The sequence below is a fragment of the Pimephales promelas genome, chromosome 1 (genome assembly GCF_988280905.1).
Source record: "Pimephales promelas chromosome 1, fPimPro1.hap1.1, whole genome shotgun sequence".
Classification (NCBI taxonomy): domain Eukaryota; kingdom Metazoa; phylum Chordata; class Actinopteri; order Cypriniformes; family Leuciscidae; genus Pimephales; species Pimephales promelas.
The window spans coordinates 8,713,893-8,733,886 of record NC_142769.1 but is presented as its reverse complement, the minus strand read 5'-3'; the positions used below and the strand labels follow the sequence as shown (position 1 = coordinate 8,733,886).

The following is a 19,994-nucleotide window of genomic DNA, read 5'->3' as shown; positions in this document are numbered from 1 at the left end:
TACACTTTCTTCTCATCTCTTTTGCATTTTCATCGCCTCATTACAATAAAAAAAAGCAAAGTTGACTCTCTCTTGCATGCAAACCGATTTCTGCTTAAGTTTTCCACTGAACTTGATTAATTAGATAAAAGTAAATAAATGTGAAGCATTTTGAATGTGATTGTGTTTGAATTTGATTTATGCTTTCTCTTGCTGTTTTCTCTGCTAACTCCTTTAGGGGGCGGTATTCTTCATGGTGTGTGTCTGGAGTCGGGGGGTAATGTGGTCGGACTAACCCAGCACAGCACTAGTGGAGTGGGCAGGCATGTGGCGCCTCACTCCCCTGCTGACACGCCTCTAACACGCATAGCTAATGTTAGTGCAAGGGTTGAGGGAGGGGGGCATGACACTGGCCACACAGGGCATCCAGTTGCATTAAATGAAGGAAAACAGGGCGAGAGGGCCACTCAGGGGCCAACAGAACCTGCTTGTGGGCCGCAGGATACCAAAACTTCTAAAAAGGTTGAAAACTCTAGCAATGAATTGTTAAAGCCCAAGCTCGTCCAAAAGGAGTCAGCAACAGAATTGCCGGAAAATCGTAAGTCGTCTCTAAACTCTCCTCCGGAACAAGAGAAAGCAGGAGAGCGAGGGAGAGGACGAAGAGGCTCAGGTGAGAAAGAGAGAGAAAGCCAACTCTCTGGAACGTCGTCCATCGGCATCCCTCATCAGTGTTGGCCTGTCTCCATTTTCACCTTTCTTATTGTTGTTGTTTTTCCCCTCCATTCATTTTTAATTCTTTTCTTTGCATTTTCCAACTTGAATTTTGCATCTTGAATTTTTCACTCTCTATTTTTTTAAACACTTATTTAGTTTATTGATTAATCATTCATGTGCGTATTATTTTCAATTTTTCTTATTCTCCCTTGTGAAAGTAGTAGTACACTTTAGCATAATTTAATTTTAAAGAGCACTTATTTTGAAAATAATATACTTTAAAAGAATACATACTTAAGTGTAAACTGAATGTAAATTGCATGTTTATTGAAATGAAATGAAAATGCATTTTATTAAATACGTTTAGCTAAACTTTAGAATTTGACCCATTTACTGTAACACAAATGTGATCATGGAGTTCCGATTCAGCATATTTAAATATATTAACTTGAAATGTAAAATTGAATAACACACTGCAATTAAATAATCAATAACTTTAATGTATTATTTAACGGAGCGTATTATTGTATGACAAAAGATTAAAACATAATTTTAAATGTACTTTAATGTAAACCTTTTCACATTATGAAAAAAAGCACTTTTTAAAAGTCTACTTAAGTGATAAGTCATAAAAATGTGTATATTCTTTAAGTTCACTTTAGTGGGTTTTAATTTAATTAATATTATATTGTCTGCAAGTAAATTGTTTTTTACAAATTTTGAGCACATTCAATACAATTAAGCGCACTTCTTTTTCACAAGGGACATAAGACCTCTCATAAAATTAGCATATTGCAGTTGTTTTAACAGCCTTGTAGTCATGCTCTGGATAGGCTGCCTGCAGCAATTGACTGGTCAGTCAACCCCATTGGAAAATCCAGCTTAAACCAGTTTCTTTTAGTTTCATGTTGGTACAATCTGTTTTTTTTTTTTTGTTTTTTTTTCAAATGGGGTATTTTCTCAGAGAACTATTATATATGGTAAGTCTTCTCAGCTACAGCCTTTTTAAGCCCTTAAATAACATCACTATCCGCACAAATGCTTCTAGGGATCTTCTGTGGCTTGTTTTATGCCACCAGCAACAACTGACAATATGCTGGACACCCTCCCTACTACACGATACACTCCTTGGGCTCACCAACTTGCAATGTCATATTAGTGTCAGTATTTTTACAATTCTGTGCCTGGTTTGGATATTTTGCTCCACTTACGCTGGTACACGCTCAAATCATTAGTTTCCTTTGTTCTGTAATAGTGCTTCACTGCTAACTGTAATGTTCTGTTATGCCAGCTTCACCCGCTCCACCCTATGGTATCAATGTGTTGGAATGTGTGCGGGACTCGATGGTACTAGCCTGGAAACAACCCACTTTCATCGGTGGTGCTGACATCACTGGTTACTTTGTTGACTACCGTGAGGTCATCGATGGAGTCCCGGGAAAATGGCATGAGGCGAACATTAGGTCTGTCAGTGAGAGAGCTTATAGAGTAAGTAGCACATTTACTGTAAGTAAAAGGAGGCAAAATAAAAGGCTTTGAGCAATTTTTGATCTCCAACCTTTTCTTTCTGTCTAGGTTTCAGAGCTGAAGGAAAACATGCTGTACCAATTCCAGGTACGTGCTGCCAACATGGCTGGTGTGGGCATCCCGTCTCTTCCCAGCGAGGTATTCAAGTGTGAGGAGTGGACTATTGCTGTACCGGGTAGGCACAAACTAATTTGAACAATACATTTTCTTTTCCTTTCAGAGTTGTAATGCTTACGGTGACCCTTGTGAAAAAGTAGTGCTTTTTGAAGAAGTGAGATATATATTTCATATGTAATTTCATAATTATTACTTCTATAGTCTTTTGAAGTATGGTTTAAGGGCCCTATTTTAACGATTTAACCGTGTGGTCTTAAGCGCATGGCGCAAGTGCACGTAGGGCGTGTCCGCATCCACTTTTGCTAGTTTAAAGGCACACTATGCAGCTCTAAGGCCGTGTGCCCACCAAAGCGTTTTTCCACGCGCCTGGCTTATGTTTTCAATGGGAGCACTGCGTTTTTTAAACGCCATGAGCGTACCGAGGCGCTGAGCGTTTTCTTTTCACGCTGCAGCTCCGAGCGCCCTGCGTTTTTACTGGTCGCTGGGAGTTGAAAAATGTTCAACTTTGGATAAAACGCAGCGCTCATCACTGTCACTCAGCCGTCCAATCACAGAGGAGGAGGGGCAGGACTAATACCACATTGACCAACTGTCAACATTCAAACTGCTGCGGATATTCTGTATCATAGCAACGAAACGTCTCAACGGAAAAAACGCTGCGCTTCCAAAACGCTCTCGAGCGCCCAACGCACGGCGTCTTCAGCAGAGCATCTAGCGTTTTCAGCTGGCTAAAAACACTTTGGTGGACACACAACCTAATATTTTTGTGAAACAGCGACCCCTAGAGCTGCTGTGGTGTACTTGCACTGTCGTAAATAACCGTAACTCCCCTGTTACTGCATATTCTACTGAACTACTGATGATGGTAATAGGTTAATAATATCTATATGTCAAGTGTTAAACTACATTATAATAATAAAGTTGCCCATCACGTTTGCTGATAACGTTTTTACATAATTTCTGCTTAATCACAAGTTAATAGCCTATAGTGTAGGACTACTGTATAATTTCATTTGTGTTTTTGATTGTAATGTAAACATTACAAAATGTCAGATGACATCAATAAAGTTAAATGTATGTCGCATTATTTCATAACATTGGCCCTTATGATTTCATTAGACATCCGACAACTGGACTCTTGTCCAGTTTCTAGCACGTTTCCCTTTTCTCTTTTCCTTTTTGAGTCTGACCGAATTTTCTTGGATGCGCGCAAGTGGCTTCATAATTATGTTGTTGTTGATGTGTGTGACGTCGTAGAAAGAAGCACACTTTTTTCACAAGGAAATTAAAATTAAAACCATAATTTGGAACTATTAAAGTTCCAACTAATAAAGATTAATGTAACTATTAAAGATACCAATTCCAAAGATCGTGTTTAAACACTAGATCTTTTAGAACCCATAGTTACCATTAGGATTAGTATCATTCCAATAAAATACACATGTAGATCTAAAGTTGGCTACATTCAGACTCTACATGTTTTTGATGACAAAGTCCAGAACGTTTTTCTCGTTCATCACATCAGCTCTGACGCTTTTAAACTATGTTAAAAAAAATTTTCAGGACCACCCCATGACCTCAAAGTACAGGAGGTGCGTAAAGACTCTTTGGTCTTGCTCTGGAAACCACCTGTCTACCAGGGTCGCGATTGTGTCAATGGATACTATATCGACATCAAGGAGGCTGAAGCAGACTTTGAAATGTGGAGAGGGGTCAACGAGAAAGCTAATGAAAAGACATTCATGAAGGTTTGTATATATGTAGAAGACGCGGGGCAGTGGACTTGGCTTGTTAAGGTTGTGACATTTGCATACTCCTGTGAAAAAGAAGTACACTTTATCATACTTTTAAAAAGAACATCTATTACAGAAACATAATATATTTGAAAAGAACTTGTGTGAACTGAATGTAGTGTTTTTGGACACTAAATTAGAATGTATTATAGTTTGATATGCAATTAGCTGAACTCTAGAGTGCTTTTTTAACCAAATTAAGTATGACTTAGAATAAAAATTAAATATTACATTCTATAAGCAGATTAGTACTAGTTCTAAGATTTAAAAGATTATAGCTAAGTACAAACTGCATGTGCTTTCGGACACTTAATTGCATGTTAACTTCAATTAAATGAAAATGTATTATAGTTTAAAGTACAATTAGTTGAACATTAGAGCATTTTTTGAACCACTTAAGTAGGACTTAATTACATATTTATCTGTGATTTCAAAATGACTTTTAAATAACTGAAGTGCAGAAAGTGCTGGCAAGAATTTATGGTAAGCTAAAATTTACCAATAATTTCTATTGAAACTTGTATGTCATGTATTTAAATATATTTGTAATTTAGTAAGCAATTTAGTACACTGAAAATATATTAACTTTAAATGTAATCTCAAACAGTGCACTACTGATAAAATTATTGTAAAGTAACTTTAAATGTGCTTTAGTATGTCCAATACATCAAAACAAGTGTACTTCTTTAAAGCACAACAACATATTATTAAAATGTACTTACATTTTTTAAAAGTGTACTTAAGTGTGTTAAGAAAAATAAGCCAAAATACTCTCTTGAAGGACGCTTAAGTGGTCTTTTATTTGATTATTATTACATCAGCAAGTGTAGTTTTTTTAAATAAATATACTTTTAAGATTTAAAGTACACTACAAGTGCATATTTAATATAATTAAGCACTTTTTTTCATAAGGGTAGGTTTATGTTAGTAAATGTTGTTCCTCTTCATTGTTTTAGATCAAGGATCTAAAGGAGGGTGTGTCGTATGTTTTCCGTGTACGCGCTCAGAACAAGGCTGGTGTAGGAAAAGCATCAGAGCCTACTGAATCGGTGGAGGCAGTGACTAAACCAGGTACTAAACTGGACTAAATGAAATCATCTTCTACCCAAAATAAAATTGAAATCAATTTGAAATAAAAATGTACTTTCTTAATGCATGTTGCTGGTCCTGTTGTGTACAATTCATACTTTTCTCTTCATGATCTTTCTTCAAAATGTAATAACTTGATCTGCTTCTGAAATGATTTCCTTTTTGGATGACACCACCATTCCTTATTATTTTCCCCCAACATATCGATCCAATCTGTTTGCTAAAGTGATTTTTAAATCCAGGCTAAGCTTAAAGCAAACCAAAAATAAACAAAACTTAACTAGCCTCAAAAAATCCTACAAACTATTTCTTTCTCTCAGGTACTGCCGAGATAGTTGTGAATGTTGACGATGATGGCGTCATTTCACTCAATTTTGAGTGCTCTAACCTCAATGCTGAGTCCAAATTTGTCTGGTCCAAGAACTACGAGGAAATGACCGAACCTGAACGCATGACCATGGAGACCAAGGGTAACAAGTACGTATTTGCGTGCTAATGAGTCTTCCTGCAGTCAATAGTTGTATCCCTTGAAACTCATCTAGGATAATCACAATGACATATTTAAAGCTACACTGTGTAACTCTTTTAGTTTGTTCTTAGCTAAAAACACTTAGTTCTTTCAAAAATAGATGTGCTCATTAATGTATATTTACTTCGTTCAAGTAATAAAGTATTAAAATATGCCATTGAAAATACATACGGGTAAGGGGTTCTAATGTCGGTCGCCATGTTGCCCCTCCAATTTGAAAGTACATTAGCCAAAGAGGGACATACCCGTTAATTCAAGCTTCGCCTTTATGTTTGAGTTAACACTCATGGACGAGGTCGAACTGGAAGCCATGTTAATCTTGGACTACACTGGCCGCCGTAGGAGTTAAAATGAAATCTGAATTGAGAGGAACAGAAACTAATATTCACTGGATGGTCATATAACTTTTCACCGCTAGATGGGGGTAAAAATCACACAGCGTAGCTTTAAAGAAAATAATTTCTTTATGCCTTGAAATAGCTTGAACTTAACCATGCTTCATTTAGGCAGATGTATGCATATTAGGGGTGTAAGAAAATATGGATACACCGGAATATCATGATATTATGTTTGGCAACACTGTATCGGTTCTCAAAGAGACTTATCGATTTCCATTACACAAGATAAGCACAAACTAAGATCCCACACGTTGATGGAATTTTTATTTCTGGGTGAATTATATCTCTTCAACTAGCTTGTTTACCTTCTGATTAATCATATTCATAAATCTTTGAAACATATTATTTATGAAATGTAACAAATAGATTAAAAAAATAGATTAGCATGAAATCATGTTGTAGTAACTCAATATTTATCTGTAGGTCCAAAGCCATCTTTAATACGCCTTCAGAAGATGACCTGGGCATCTACTCTTGCTTTGTGACACACACTGATGGAGCGTCTGCCAGCTACACACTCTCTGAAGAAGGTCATTTTATATCCCTTTTTTATTTTCTATGTTAAAATGTGCCAAGTTAACATTGTTGTTGATTGTGACATTCTCACTGTCCTTTTCCTAACAGCTCTAAAAGAACTCCTGAAGGTCAGCCATGACCACAAATTCCCCAGTGAGTACACATTATATAAGGTTTCACATTATCAGTGTTTGTTTAAAAAAAAAAAAAAATATATATATATATATATATATATATATATATATATATATATATATATACGTATATGTACTGTGTGCTCTTTCTCTATCCTGTGCACATTACCATACTTTTAAGAGTACTTAATATGGAAATAATATACTGTAAAATAATAGAGTTAAGTGTGATTGGAAATGTAATGTTTTCGGACACTTACGTAATTGCATATCAATTGCAATTAAATGAAAATGTATTATTGTTTAAATTTATATTAAAAGCAATTTGCTGAATTAGAGTGCCTTTTGTAATATGGTTAAAATGTAATTCTGAATGTACTGACAAGCATTCATGGTAAACTAAAATATACTTCTGTTATTTCTATTGCAACTTGTAAGTCATATATTTAAATATATTACTAAAAATACATTTGCAATTTAGTACAATTAAAATATAAGATTATGGTTAAAATTGTAATCAAGTTCTTCACATGTGCTTTAGTGTGTTAGTCAACATGACAAAAGATTATAAAAACATAATTATTTAAAATTTAGATTGACATTATTAAAAAAAGTGTACTTAAGTGTTAAGGAATATAATCATGAAAGTGCTTAAAGGGATACTCCACTTTTTTTGAAAATAGGCTCATTTTACAATTCCCCGAGAGTTAAACCGTTGAGTTTTACCATTTTTCGAATCCATTCAGCCAATTTTCTGATATTTAAAAGAATATCAGTAACCAGACAGTTTCTGGTCTCATTGACTTCCATAGGAAAAAAATATACTATGGAAGTCAATGAGACCAGAAACTGTCTGTTTACTGATATTCTTCTAAATATCAGAAAATCGGCTGAATGGATTCGAAAACGGTAAAACCCAACTGTTTAACTTTGGGGGAGTGGTAAAATGAGCCTATTTCCAAAAAAAAGTGGAGTATCCCTTTAAAGACAGCACTCTCGTTTTTTTTAATAAACATTTTAAAGATTTACACAACCAAGCACACTTATTTTTCACAAGGATATTTATATAAAAATATAATATATTTAAAATAACACAAAGTGTCCTAAACAGTACGTTTTTGTTCTGCCCTATAAACGAAAGCAAATTACACTTACTATTATCCACTTTCATCCCTCTTCTTCAGTCATCCCTCTGAAAACAGACCTGGCCGTGGAGCTGCTCGAGAAGGGAAGAGTTCGCTTCTGGTTGCAGGCTGAAAAAATCTCTGCCAATGGAAAAGTTGAATACGTGTTCAATGACAATATGATCTCCCAGGGAGAGGTGAGAGGAATGGAGAAACAGACATGAAATATTACTCAAGTACTTCTTTGGAAACACTCTGCATTAATGGTTTTTGTGTGTTGTAGAAATACAAGATGAACTTTGATAAAAATACTGGCATTATTGAGATGTTCATGGAGTCTCTGGGAAAAGAGGACGAGGGAACATTCACTTTCCAGCTTCAAGATGGCAAAGCCACTAACCAGTCAAGTCTAGTGCTAATTGGAGATGGTACTAATCTAAAAGCCCATATACACGTACACATATGCATCTCATTTATAGAGTTTGTACCAATGACGGCATCTCATTTCCTTCAGTGTTCAAGCAGTTACAAAAGGAATCCGAGTTCCAGAGAAAAGAATGGCATAGAAAGCAAGGTAGTACTTTTTTTAAAGCTTGTGAACAGTGTGTTAAATGTTTCAAACAGTAATATAATACATCATTACGTGGCCTCGTTATTACATGGATCCATAGAATGTACATATTATTCTGTAAAAAGTACTAGTATAGTATCGTATGTCATTCCAGATATTGTGCACCCACTGTTTGTCTATTATTCACTGCTTTTTTTGCACTGCAAGGTCCACACTTTGTGGAGTATCTCGGTTATGAAGTCACACCTGAGTGCTGTGTAAGACTGAAGTGTAAGGTGAGTCTTCTCTCTAGTAAAAAACACCTGCAGTGCTGCCTGTTTCTTTATTTTTAACATATTATGTGATCTAGGTTGGTAATATGAAGAAAGACACCGTGGCCCTGTGGTATAAGGATGGACGAGAGGTCAAGGTCAATGAGAAACTGGATTTCTCTGAAGGAGTATTAACTTTGGAGATCACCCAGGTGAGAAGGATTTTACTCATGCAGAGAAAATTATTTGGTGTAGAAACAATTTTCGCTTTGAAATGTCTTGCCAATTTTACAAGTAACGGCAAATTGCATTAATGTAAAATTTTGAAGTACTGTAGTATTTTCTTGTAAAACGTACTCCAGTAATTTTAGTTTTATGGAAGCTTGTTTCCGCCACAAAAGAAAAAAATAACTGCGACTTTTTATCTCACAATGGCGAGATATGTGTTATAAGTCTGAATTGTGAGAAATAAAGTCGCAATTGCGTGATATAAAGTCAGAATTGTGTGTTATAAAGTCAGAATTGCGAAATATAAAGTCAGAATTGCGTGATATAAAGTCGCAATTCTGAGAAAAAAAGACGGAAGTGCGGATTTTTATCTCATAATTCTGACTTTTTTCTCACAATTGCGAGTTTACATTTCGCAATTCTGTCTTTATAACACATAACTGCAGGTTTATATGTTGAAATTCTGACATCTTTTCTCAGAATTGTGAGATATAAACTCGCAATTGCGAGTTATCAGGCCAATTCTAAGGGGAAATAAGACTAACTTTTCCCCCTCAGAATATTTTAAATCTCACAATTCTGACTTTATATTATGTATTTCTTAGCCTGGCTGCGCCCTCCTACGCACTTCCGCTCAATTTCATTTTACTTCTGTACTACGAAGTCTATGTGGAAATGAAATGAACTAGAGTCTGGTTGAACCAGGCTATGTATTTCTGACTTTATATCTCGCAATTGCGACTTTATATCTAGCAATTCTGACTTTATATCTTGCAATTCTGACTTTATATCTCGCAATTCTGACATAACACGCAATTGCGACTTTATATCACGCAATTCTGACTTTATATCTCGCAATTCTGACTTTATATCTTGCAATTCTGACTTTATATCTTGCAATTCTGACTTTATATCTCGCAATTCTGACTTTATATCTTGCAATTCTGACTTTAAATCTCGCAATTCTGACTTTATATCTTGCAATTCTGACTTTATATCACGCAATTCTGACTTTATATCTCGAAATTCTGACTTTATATCTTGCAATTCTGACTTTATATGTCGCAATTCTGACGTTATAACAAGCAATTGCGACTTTATATCTCGCAATTCTGACTTTAGAACACGCAATTGCAACTTTATACCACGCAATTCTGACTTTATATCTCGCAATTCTGACATTTTATCTCGCAATTCTGACTTTATATCTCGCAATTCTGACTTTATAACATGCAATTGCAACTTTATATCACGCAATTCTGACTTTATATCTCGCAATTCTGAAGTTTTATCTAGCAATTCTGACTTTCTATCTCGCAATTCTGACTTTATATCTCGCAGTTCTGACGTTATAACACGCAATTGCGACTTTATATCACGCAATTCTGACTTTATATCTCGCAATTCTGACTTTATAACACGCAATTGCAACTTTATATCATGCAATTCTGACTTTATATCTCGCAATTCTGCCGTTTTAACTCGCAATTCTGACGTTTTATCTAGCAATTCTGACTTTATATCTCGCAATTCTGACGTTATAACACGCAATTCTGACGTTATAACACGCAATTGCGACTTTATATCACGCAATTCTGACTTTATATCTCGCAATTCTGACTTTATAACACGCAATTGCAACTTTATATCACGCAATTCTGACTTTATATCTCGCAATTCTGTTTTTATATCTCGCAATTCTGACTTTACATCTCGCAATTATGAGAAATAAAGCCAGAATTGCGAGATGTAAACTCGCAATTGTGAGAAAAAAAGTCAGAATTGTGAGATATAAAGTCAGAATTGTAAGATAAAAAGTCGCAACTTCCTTTTTATTTTTCATTCTATGGCGGAAACAAGCTTCAATCTATGTTTACTTGCAACTTTAGAAAAAAAAAAGTTTAATAGTGGGTTACCTAGATATTACTCTTCATAAATTTACAAAATATGGTCAGCAACTTACACAAACATTTAGTATATATGTATCTAGAAGTATTTATTTAATGATTTAATTTGAATATAAATTTGACTATACTGTATATACCATATCGTTTCCACAAGTTACAGGCATAATTTTATTAATGAACTCCGTTGTTGTTCATTCATTACAAAATATTTCTTATTCATTCTCTTGTTTTAGTTCAAATCAGGACAAAAAAATATTTCTGACACTTTTTCTTTTTTCTTGACCCATCTGTTTGCATACAGTACATGTTGTTTTGTGGATCTGTCCTCATACTCGTGCAAGTTTACTTCTTGCTTGTTACATTACTTTTTTTTTGCTTTTGTCAGATTGTTGTGGCCTACCATCCAGTGCAGGGGAATAGCTTGTGTTCCTGTAGTGTTAGATTAGAGATTGCTACTATTTTTTTAAAGTTCACACATACTTAAATTGTTAGGCATGTAATTGTTTTAATGAATTTTGTTTGTCCATGTCAACGGCAGATTTCAAGAAAGGATGCTGGTATATATGAAGTAGTTCTGAAGGATGACAGAGGCAAAGACACCTCCACCCTCAACCTTACTGACCAAGGTAATAACAGAAATTTGCTTTAAAAGTACTAAAAGCTACTATTATTAAACTATCCAGAATTACTTCATGCACTTTATTTTAAGGCACTCTTGCAAATATGCATAATTTACTGATGATATTACTATAGTAAGATGTGAAACATAGACGCTGTAAAATAAAGTGTTACCAAACATTTTATCCTAATTAAATCCATATATCCCAGAATTTCACAGATTTTCCCCCACAATTGGTGCAGGAAATGTGAAGAAACGTATTTCTTCTTGATTTGATCTGTATGTTAAAGATGTTAATAATACTTGATCTTTTGTAAATAAATGTCTAACTTCTGTTTTCCAGGATTCAAAGACTTGATGAATCAGGTTTTCAGTGTTATCGGTAAGATTTACAACCTAATTTTCGAGCGTAAATGATTTTTATGAGGACATAGTAAACATAATTGAAAATATCTTCTAAATGTCCACATTTAAACATGTACTGTAGATATACAACGCATTCTCACCCCAAGGCGTCACCTTTGACCATGCTTCAATATTTGACGTTTTAGGCGCCCTTTAGCGTCACTTACATGACGCGATCCTACGGCGTCATCTAACTGACGCTAAAGGAAAACGTCAGTTAGAGGACGCGGTTAGGTTTAGGTGTGGGGGTAGGGTACACGCGATCCTAGGGCGTCATCTTACTGACGCTAAAGGGCGCCTAAAGCGTCAGATATTGAAGCATGGTCAAATGCTTCCCAAGGCGTCAGTTAAGTGACACCTTGGGGGTGAGAATGGGCTGAGATATAGCAATGCAGATGTTGACTTTCATTTTGTCCAGCAAACTCTTCAACTCAACTGAAGATCCAGAGCACAGAGGAGGGAATCAGACTCTACTCCTTCGTCAACTACTACAACGACGAGCTGCACGTCACCTGGCATCACAAGTAAGAACGTCTCATCAAGCAATGTTACTGGAATTACTGTATATTATACACTGTATGCTTTTCAAATGGTTTTACTGGTGACTGAAGTTTTGTGGAGGCTTTTATGGATTTGTAATAGAAGTTTAAATTCAACATTAGTATGTTGGCTTCACTTGTAGTTGGTGACAGAGTATAGTTTTTACTGTGTGCGTGCGTATGCTTTATTAAAGGGATGCTGCGATCGCCTTCACCGAGCGCATTAAGAGTGGTGTGGTGGGTGAGCAGCTGTGGCTGCAGATCTCTGAGCCCACCGACAAAGATAAAGGCAAATACGCCATTGAGTTCTTTGATGGGAAAGGAGGTTTGCGCAGAACTGTGGAACTGGCTGGACAAGGTGAGGAAACACATTATCGTACACACACACACACACACACACACACACACACCATATAGTAGCTTTGTGCCAAAAACTAGTCACATGCTTTGCTATCTAATAGGGGTGGGTGATACGGCAAAAATATCATCACAATTTTCTGAACATCTATAAGAAGTAGGCTTTTGAGAATTAAATTTAGATTTCTAAAAGATTTAAAAGTAGTAGTAGGCAGAATATATCAATTATGAATAATTTACTGCCATTGTGAGAATAACATGTACAGTAATAATGCAATCAATAGAAAATAACTGTAGTCTGATTTGAAAATGTAATATAATTACAAGTACTTCATTCGGGTAATGTGATTATATTATCCAGATTACATTTAATCGGTTACTGTTCAGCACTGTGTAATAATATTTTGTGGTGCTTATTTTGATGTGTTGATTAACATACTAAAGCACATGTAAGTACTTGATTATAATTTTATCTTTAGTGTGTTTTTTGAATGATATTACATTACATTACTCTATATACACATACTCTATATATTTTAAATGTACTAAATTGCAAGTTTATCATTACAAATGTGGAATAACAAATACATGAGATTCAAGTTTAATTTATGGCTTTCAAGCATTTATGGTATTGGTTTACTGAAAAACAAAAAAGTACACAATACAAGTAATAATAAAATTGCAATTCAGCATATTTCCGTTACAATTACTTTTTTTTATTAAAGTATGCTAAAGTGTACTTGTTTTTCACAAGATTCAGTCTATAACACTGTTCACAATAAATGTTGCAAACAGCAGATTTAAAGCAAACTGTACTCTCAAGATGTCCCAAAACAAGGGAACTGGGTTTAAACACATATTGGATACATGAGAGATACATATCAGATGAAACAACAAAATATTCCAAGGCACTCATGTGGTTAAACATAAAACTTATTAGTCATTAAAACATTTAAAGTGTTGATCAACGTGTTTCGGCTTGACAGCTTTCTTCAGGATGCACCTGAAGAGCTCAAGATGTTCTCAGTGTTGTTGAGATCTGCTATTTGCCATCAACCATGATTCATTTATTAAGTGTGTAAAAGTGCCACAATTAGTTGTGGCTCCAATAAGGAATAAAACAAATTTTATAATAAATAATGATGCATATACATTACATTTTTCTCTTTCCAGCATTTGACGATGCATATGCTGAATTTCAAAGACTCAAGTAAGTGCCTTTCAGCTGAAAATGGTTTGTGGTTTGTGATGAGATGGTCCTTACTGCAGAACATGAAATCCACGGGGAGGAGTCGGATCCAGATCCAACTCCTCCCACCTCATATTACCTAAACCTACCCAGCTCCACCCCCTGATCCCTAAACCCACCCCTTAACCTACCCAACTCCACCCCTCAGATCTAGATCTGACTCCACCCCCTGGATCTTGTGTACTGCAATGAGGTGCTACTGTTTGTGATAACATTCAGCTTGATTGACTTGAATAACTACAAATATTTTCTTTTCCCATCTTCAATTTTTTTCCCCTTAGGGCTGCAGCTATCGCAGAAAGAAGTGAGTTGATGAATGCAGAAATATGTGCTTGTTTGACACATCAATTTAACTGTATCTTTTATAAGGTGATATCAGTGTAGCGGATATTTGTAATCTTTGTGTTTTCCTCAGATCGTGCTCGTGTGGCAGGTGGTCTGCCTGATGTTGTGACCATCCAAGAGGGCAAGGTACTGTACACGGTTCTCCACACGATTTGAAAATAACATTTCTGCACAGCTCCACAGATAATTTCCCTCAAAAATAATCTGTTTTCAGTATTGTTCCATCTGTCTCTTCCCTTCTCTCTCATAGGCTTTGAACTTGACCTGCAATATCTCGGGTGACCCTGTACCAGAGGTCACTTGGCTGAAGAATGAACGCGAGATGGTTTCGGACGATCACTACATTCTGAAGTTTGAGTCTGGCAAGTTTGCCAGTTTCACCATCAGCAGCGTCAATACGGCTGACTCTGGAAAGTACAGCATCCTGGTAAAGAACAAGTACGGTACGGAAAGCGGCGATTTCACCGTAAGTGTCTTCATCCCAGACGGGGAACACGGCAAGAAAAAATAAAGAAAATCAAAATCAATGAGATTAATGAAAGATTTGAAAGGATTCTAAAAAGATTTATAGCAACTTTTGACAGTAATGCCCTATTATATTGAATATCTCAGACTCAAGGTACACTATCAGTCAAGCGTTTGGAATAATTCAGATTTTTTTTAAATGTTTTTGAAATGAGTCTCTTCTGCTCACCAAGGCTGCATTTACTTGATTAAAGCATACAGTAAAAAACAGTAATATTTTGAAATAACATTACAAATGTAAGGAACCTATATAAATATATTTTATAAAAAAGTAATTTATTCCTGTGATGCAAGGCTGAATTTTCAGGATCATTATTCTAGTCTTTAGTGTCACGTGATCCCTCACAAATCATTCTTATATAAAATAACTTTTACTGTATTTTGATCAGACAATGCTCAAAAATGTTTTTAAAAAATCAGTATTCTAAACTTTTGACTGTTTTATATCCTTAGTGGAGTGTACAAAATGGTGCTAATATCTTGGTTGCAGATTGAAAAGTGTTGGTCCAAGTTTTAATCCACCAGTACCCACATTAACAATAGTGCTCGAATTGGAAACTGTTTTAACCAATTATTTTCTGTATAGATCCAGCTTCATAAGAATTCTCAACCTGCATTATTTACTTGACCATTTTCTCCATTGTGGTGTTAGTAAAATAGTTTAAAGCCCAGATTTGAAAATGAATGCCGTTTTGACTGCAGATTGTATTGTGAGTGGCTTTCCATATGTAGTTTTACTGTAAGAAGAAACAAAAGATCAACAGTTTTGAATTGAGAGACAAATAGATGCTCCGTTTCTGTACAGTTTATCATTATTCTGTCCTTAAAAGCAGGGGCTTAGATTCACTGCTAATAAATCACTGCACGTATGATCCCATTGTGTATAGCATAGTTATGACTTCACCTCCTGTTTTACCTCACAGATAATGATATGACTTCCTGTGTTATTTCCAATAAACGGAGCACATATTCTCTCAACTCCCTCTCTGTGTGGTTTCAGTGTGTCCCTTGTTTCTTGTCCACACTGTCCTCGTCTTTCACATCCCTTTTTCCTGAATCCTGCATCTGAGGATGAACACCTGGACCAACCTGAACACGGTCACTAACTTTACCCTCAACTGCAGACCTAACCTGCCCACTCTCACAGAAACTGAGTTCACAAATACTGTTTTTGTTTTCATAGCCTAATAGAAATGTTCAGAATAAATTTGAGGGTAAATAACTACTTTGTAGAACAGCATAGGAACAATTTTACATGTAACATGCTTATGACATACGTTTTTATTAACATCCAAGTGGTTATTGTGCAAAACTTTTTTAGTGCACTGGAGAAAAAAAACATACAGGGATCTTATTTTAAATTATTTATGCCACAATTATAGTCAGGTCACCTGTACCAGGTCAACAGCTATACAGATTAAAGTTATGGTCCAGCTAAAGTTAGTTACGATAGATTGATTCACTTCCATTGCAAAGAGTTAATTAGTTATTAACTTTGGGGTCACTAACACGACACTGTTCTAACAGAAAACACTCGACGCGTCCGGCCTGCTCATCCACACAAAACAGTGCCTGGTGGCTTGAGAACGCAAACCCTGAAATAGATTTAAAGGTGCAAGCCTTAAAAAAATTTGTGAGAAAAAATTTGCTGTAGAATTTCAACAGTATCAACATTAATTCCATGTGATAATATTAGATCTAGAGTATGAAAGTATGAAAACTCTGGAATTGACTACATGACTTTTCAAATGGGAACAGATTTTCAAACTCTAGATATCACATTTTATCTGTAAAGCCGGGCAATAGTTTACTGAAATTGTAAATAATTTGCAACTAACACTATGGGCTCTATCTTGCACCCGGCACAAATGACTTACACTGACGCATTTATCATTCCTATTTTGCACCCGCGCAAAGCGGGCTTTTTTCCTCTACAGACGCACGTCGGTAAACTAGTAAATGAACTTGCGCTCCCTGGGCGGGTCGGCGCAAAAAGGAGGCGTGTTTCGGCGCAAACAACCCCTGGTGCTATTTTGCAGTTCCAGAAAATAATTGCGCCACTGACCAGAAAAAAACTGGTCTAAAGTCAGTGGCGCGTTGCGCTTACATTCAGATGCTATTTTATATAACATAATACAGAGTGTGAACAACGCGCACACTGTAGATGATTCTCTCATCTACCCAGATGCATTTTACTTTTTGCAAATGATACATTATTATAAGAAAAATATATAAACATGAGGGAAATCATTGTTGTGTCCATGACGATGAGAAAAATAGGGCTTACACATTTACCCAAATTATTATATGCATGTTTAACCGAAGCTAATTTGGGTTGGTTTGTCCCATACCCAACGTCACTTCTCGTTCTTTTGCGGACTTGACGAGAACATTGATCTCCTCGGCTGTTAACCGGTGCTGAAGTGCGCCTGGTCAATGCGTCGTTAACCCCTTAAAATAGAATTGTGCCATAGAACAAGCGCACCTCGTTCATCATGCTCTTAAAGGTAAATTGATATGACGCTCTTACTGGTTTATTTCTGTTATGCCTAAACCAAACCTATGAATAGTGAAGCTACTTCAGACCAACCCCTTTTAAACTTGCGCCCGGCGCAATTTATCCTGCTGGTAAAATAGCAACAGCGCCCAAGACCCGCCCACAAAGTTACTTGCGCTTTGCGCTTGCCACCTGCGTTTCAGATTGTTAAAATAGGTTACAAATTCACATAATTGTCAATAACATTGTGATTGAAACTTTTTCATAAAAACACAGTAGAGTTAGATTTGCAATAATGTAACTAATTTTCTCAACTTTTTATATAAGTAAACTTGGTAAGTGATATTATTTAGATCACACACATATATATACTAGGTCTTCACTACCACAAAATAATTAACACGTTCATGGTAATGTGGATTGATCATTTATAGTATTTAATCAAGAATCATGATTGATTGCATATGTACATCCATGTAATTTGTGCCTCTTGCTCTTGCCAGTTGAATACGATTGAAAACATGGGTGATTATGGTGTGATGTCATATCTGGCTGATGCAGATGGAAACGTGAATATTGGACCTAGGACTCCTGTACCCACTTGTCATTCAATAAAGCCTTCATCCAGATCAATTCCCACAACACCAACCCGAGTCACTCCAACTCAAACACCAACCCCAGCTAATCCAAACCCCCCCAAAAAAACTACAGATATCCTGACCCCTGAAAATCAAACCCCAAATATGCCAACTCCATCAACCCAACCAACTCAAATCCCTGAAAATCAATCCCCAGGCACCCAACCCCCTGAAAATCAAACCTCAGATACCCCTATTCCCCAAATCCCAGCTTATCCGACTTCCTCAATCTCAAATACACCCACTCCTCAACCCTTTACTCCCACACCAAGTGAGAAATCTGCAAATATACCAATGGACGATAAGACGATAACAGCAATGCTGAAAGGTGAGAAAGGGTACAGAAATACACAGACATAAACCTATTTCATGCATCCTGACAAACAATATATGTGGCTTTGTGTGTGAAAGTGAGTGTTTGTTGGGGCAGGTGTAATTTACAGGTTTTGTTTCATACAGACTCTGTGTCTAAAGCAGATAATACCACTTTCACAGAGGCGGTTGAACCCATACATCACACTGACCATGACCATGATGATGTACCTGTTTCTACAACTGCACCGGAAACCACATCTTCATCCAAACCGGAGCCCGACCCAGAGGAAACTACAACAGCTCTTGAAACTGCAAATGAGGATTGAAATGTGTGTGAAATGAAAGATGATTAAAAGTGCATGAGGTCACGGTTTAACTGCATTTATGTTGTAGCACTTGGTATAGGAATAGTAACTATGTTAGATAATTTCTTAAAACAAAGTATATTATTTGATTAATAATACTGATAGATCAAAATCTAATAGATTCTAATATGAATAAAACAATATTAGAAACCCAAAACCCAAATAATTAAAGCATTAGACACTGAATATGATAGGTATTCAGGTTATTATTGGTTGACGTCATTGTCGTTATCATCAATAAACAGGCAACATCACCCGATCTCATCTTCTCTTGACTTTTTTGCTACAACTACCGTGCATTATAAACACACAGTTACAGAAGCCAGAGAAAATCTAATATTAAAAAGTCAACGGTCAAGAGCCAAACTAAAGCAAACACACCATCATGGTGACTTAAAATACAACTCTTGAATTCGTTCCAACGGAAATTAAATAAAGGAAATTTGGTTAGCAATAAGTGAAGCTGCATGGTAATGTTGTTTGTGGAGTTGTTTAATACTCTGCTGAGATATAATGTCTTCTTTTTCTCTTCAGTTGATTTAGCTGTGGCTAAAGTCAATTGTAGTTATTGCATTTCTCTTTCCTTCTCTGATTCTGCTTGTTAAAAGTTAGGGTTCCATGTCAATACAACTCAACAAGATTAGTTTCAGCTTGTGTAAAAACAAAAGTGTTCTTGGCTGGGGCAAAAGGTTTTCATGTGATTTGCGAGTAAAGTCGACTAATTCGGGTTAAAACATGAAAGAATAAGTAATGATGATCACTCGTAAGTTTAATTAGAAACAATATCTGGGTTTACAGTGTTAAATCCAAAGTATGTCCCTTAACACCATCATTGACTTAAAAGGATCTTTCATGCTTACCATCCATAATCTTCCTTGTCCTGAAATGTATCTTTGTCCTGGGGCCTCATGCATAAAACTTTGCGTAGATTTCATCCTTAAAGTGTGCGTACGCACATAAGGCAGAATTTGCGTACGCACAAAAGTTTTCAGAAACCGTTCGTACGCCAGAACCTGCGCAAAATTCACTTTATAAATCCCAGTCAGCGGGAGATTATGCGCACGTGCGTCTCCTCCCCGAAATAACCATATATGGAGATTACAACGCCTAGTTTAAATATGCATATGTGCCGTCACATTATTACAAACATTTTTTTTTAGTAGCCTATATCCTTGCCTTGTTTTTGAATGAATAAATCAAATAGTGTTAAATACATTTCAGAGAAAGTTTTTCTCAATCTTTTCCACTGGCCAAATAGTATTT

General features: G+C 36.0%; 1 protein-coding gene and 1 long non-coding RNA gene across 6 annotated transcripts in view; one reads left to right on the top strand and one right to left on the bottom strand.

Annotated features, from left to right (window-relative positions):
- The window catches only part of LOC120477407 (uncharacterized), a 34,352-nt gene extending 15,669 nt beyond the window's left edge, over window positions 1–18,683 (bottom strand). For all 3 annotated transcript variants that reach the window (XR_016147563.1, XR_016147572.1, XR_016147580.1), the window contains exons 1-2: window positions 18,595–18,683; window positions 7,952–8,061 (exon numbers count right to left, since the gene is read on the bottom strand). This is a non-coding gene — a long non-coding RNA (uncharacterized LOC120477407). The remainder of the gene's footprint in view (window positions 1–7,951; window positions 8,062–18,594) is intronic.
- myom1b (myomesin 1b) overlaps window positions 1–18,748 on the top strand; it is a 52,772-nt gene extending 34,024 nt beyond the window's left edge. Inside the window, exons 17-39 of one of the 3 annotated variants that reach the window (XM_089123428.1) lie at window positions 218–235; window positions 1,985–2,181; window positions 2,269–2,395; window positions 3,901–4,085; window positions 5,087–5,201; window positions 5,540–5,696; window positions 6,570–6,676; window positions 6,771–6,815; window positions 7,981–8,117; window positions 8,204–8,348; window positions 8,435–8,494; window positions 8,699–8,766; window positions 8,841–8,954; window positions 11,416–11,503; window positions 11,840–11,878; window positions 12,320–12,425; window positions 12,635–12,798; window positions 13,971–14,007; window positions 14,328–14,350; window positions 14,462–14,517; window positions 14,642–14,857; window positions 17,917–18,379; window positions 18,511–18,748. In XM_089123428.1, coding sequence (XP_088979554.1) covers window positions 218–235; window positions 1,985–2,181; window positions 2,269–2,395; window positions 3,901–4,085; window positions 5,087–5,201; window positions 5,540–5,696; window positions 6,570–6,676; window positions 6,771–6,815; window positions 7,981–8,117; window positions 8,204–8,348; window positions 8,435–8,494; window positions 8,699–8,766; window positions 8,841–8,954; window positions 11,416–11,503; window positions 11,840–11,878; window positions 12,320–12,425; window positions 12,635–12,798; window positions 13,971–14,007; window positions 14,328–14,350; window positions 14,462–14,517; window positions 14,642–14,857; window positions 17,917–18,379; window positions 18,511–18,692 — 2,849 coding nt within the window. In that variant the 3' untranslated portion in view covers window positions 18,693–18,748. Of the gene's footprint in view, window positions 1–217; window positions 650–1,984; window positions 2,182–2,268; window positions 2,396–3,900; window positions 4,086–5,086; window positions 5,202–5,539; window positions 5,697–6,569; window positions 6,677–6,770; window positions 6,816–7,980; window positions 8,118–8,203; window positions 8,349–8,434; window positions 8,495–8,698; window positions 8,767–8,840; window positions 8,955–11,415; window positions 11,504–11,839; window positions 11,879–12,319; window positions 12,426–12,634; window positions 12,799–13,970; window positions 14,008–14,327; window positions 14,351–14,461; window positions 14,518–14,641; window positions 15,895–17,916; window positions 18,380–18,510 lie in introns of those variants that run through there. The other 2 variants (XM_089123406.1, XM_089123447.1) reach the window with 2 other exon arrangements.
- The last annotated feature ends 1,246 nt before the right edge of the window (window positions 18,749–19,994 follow it).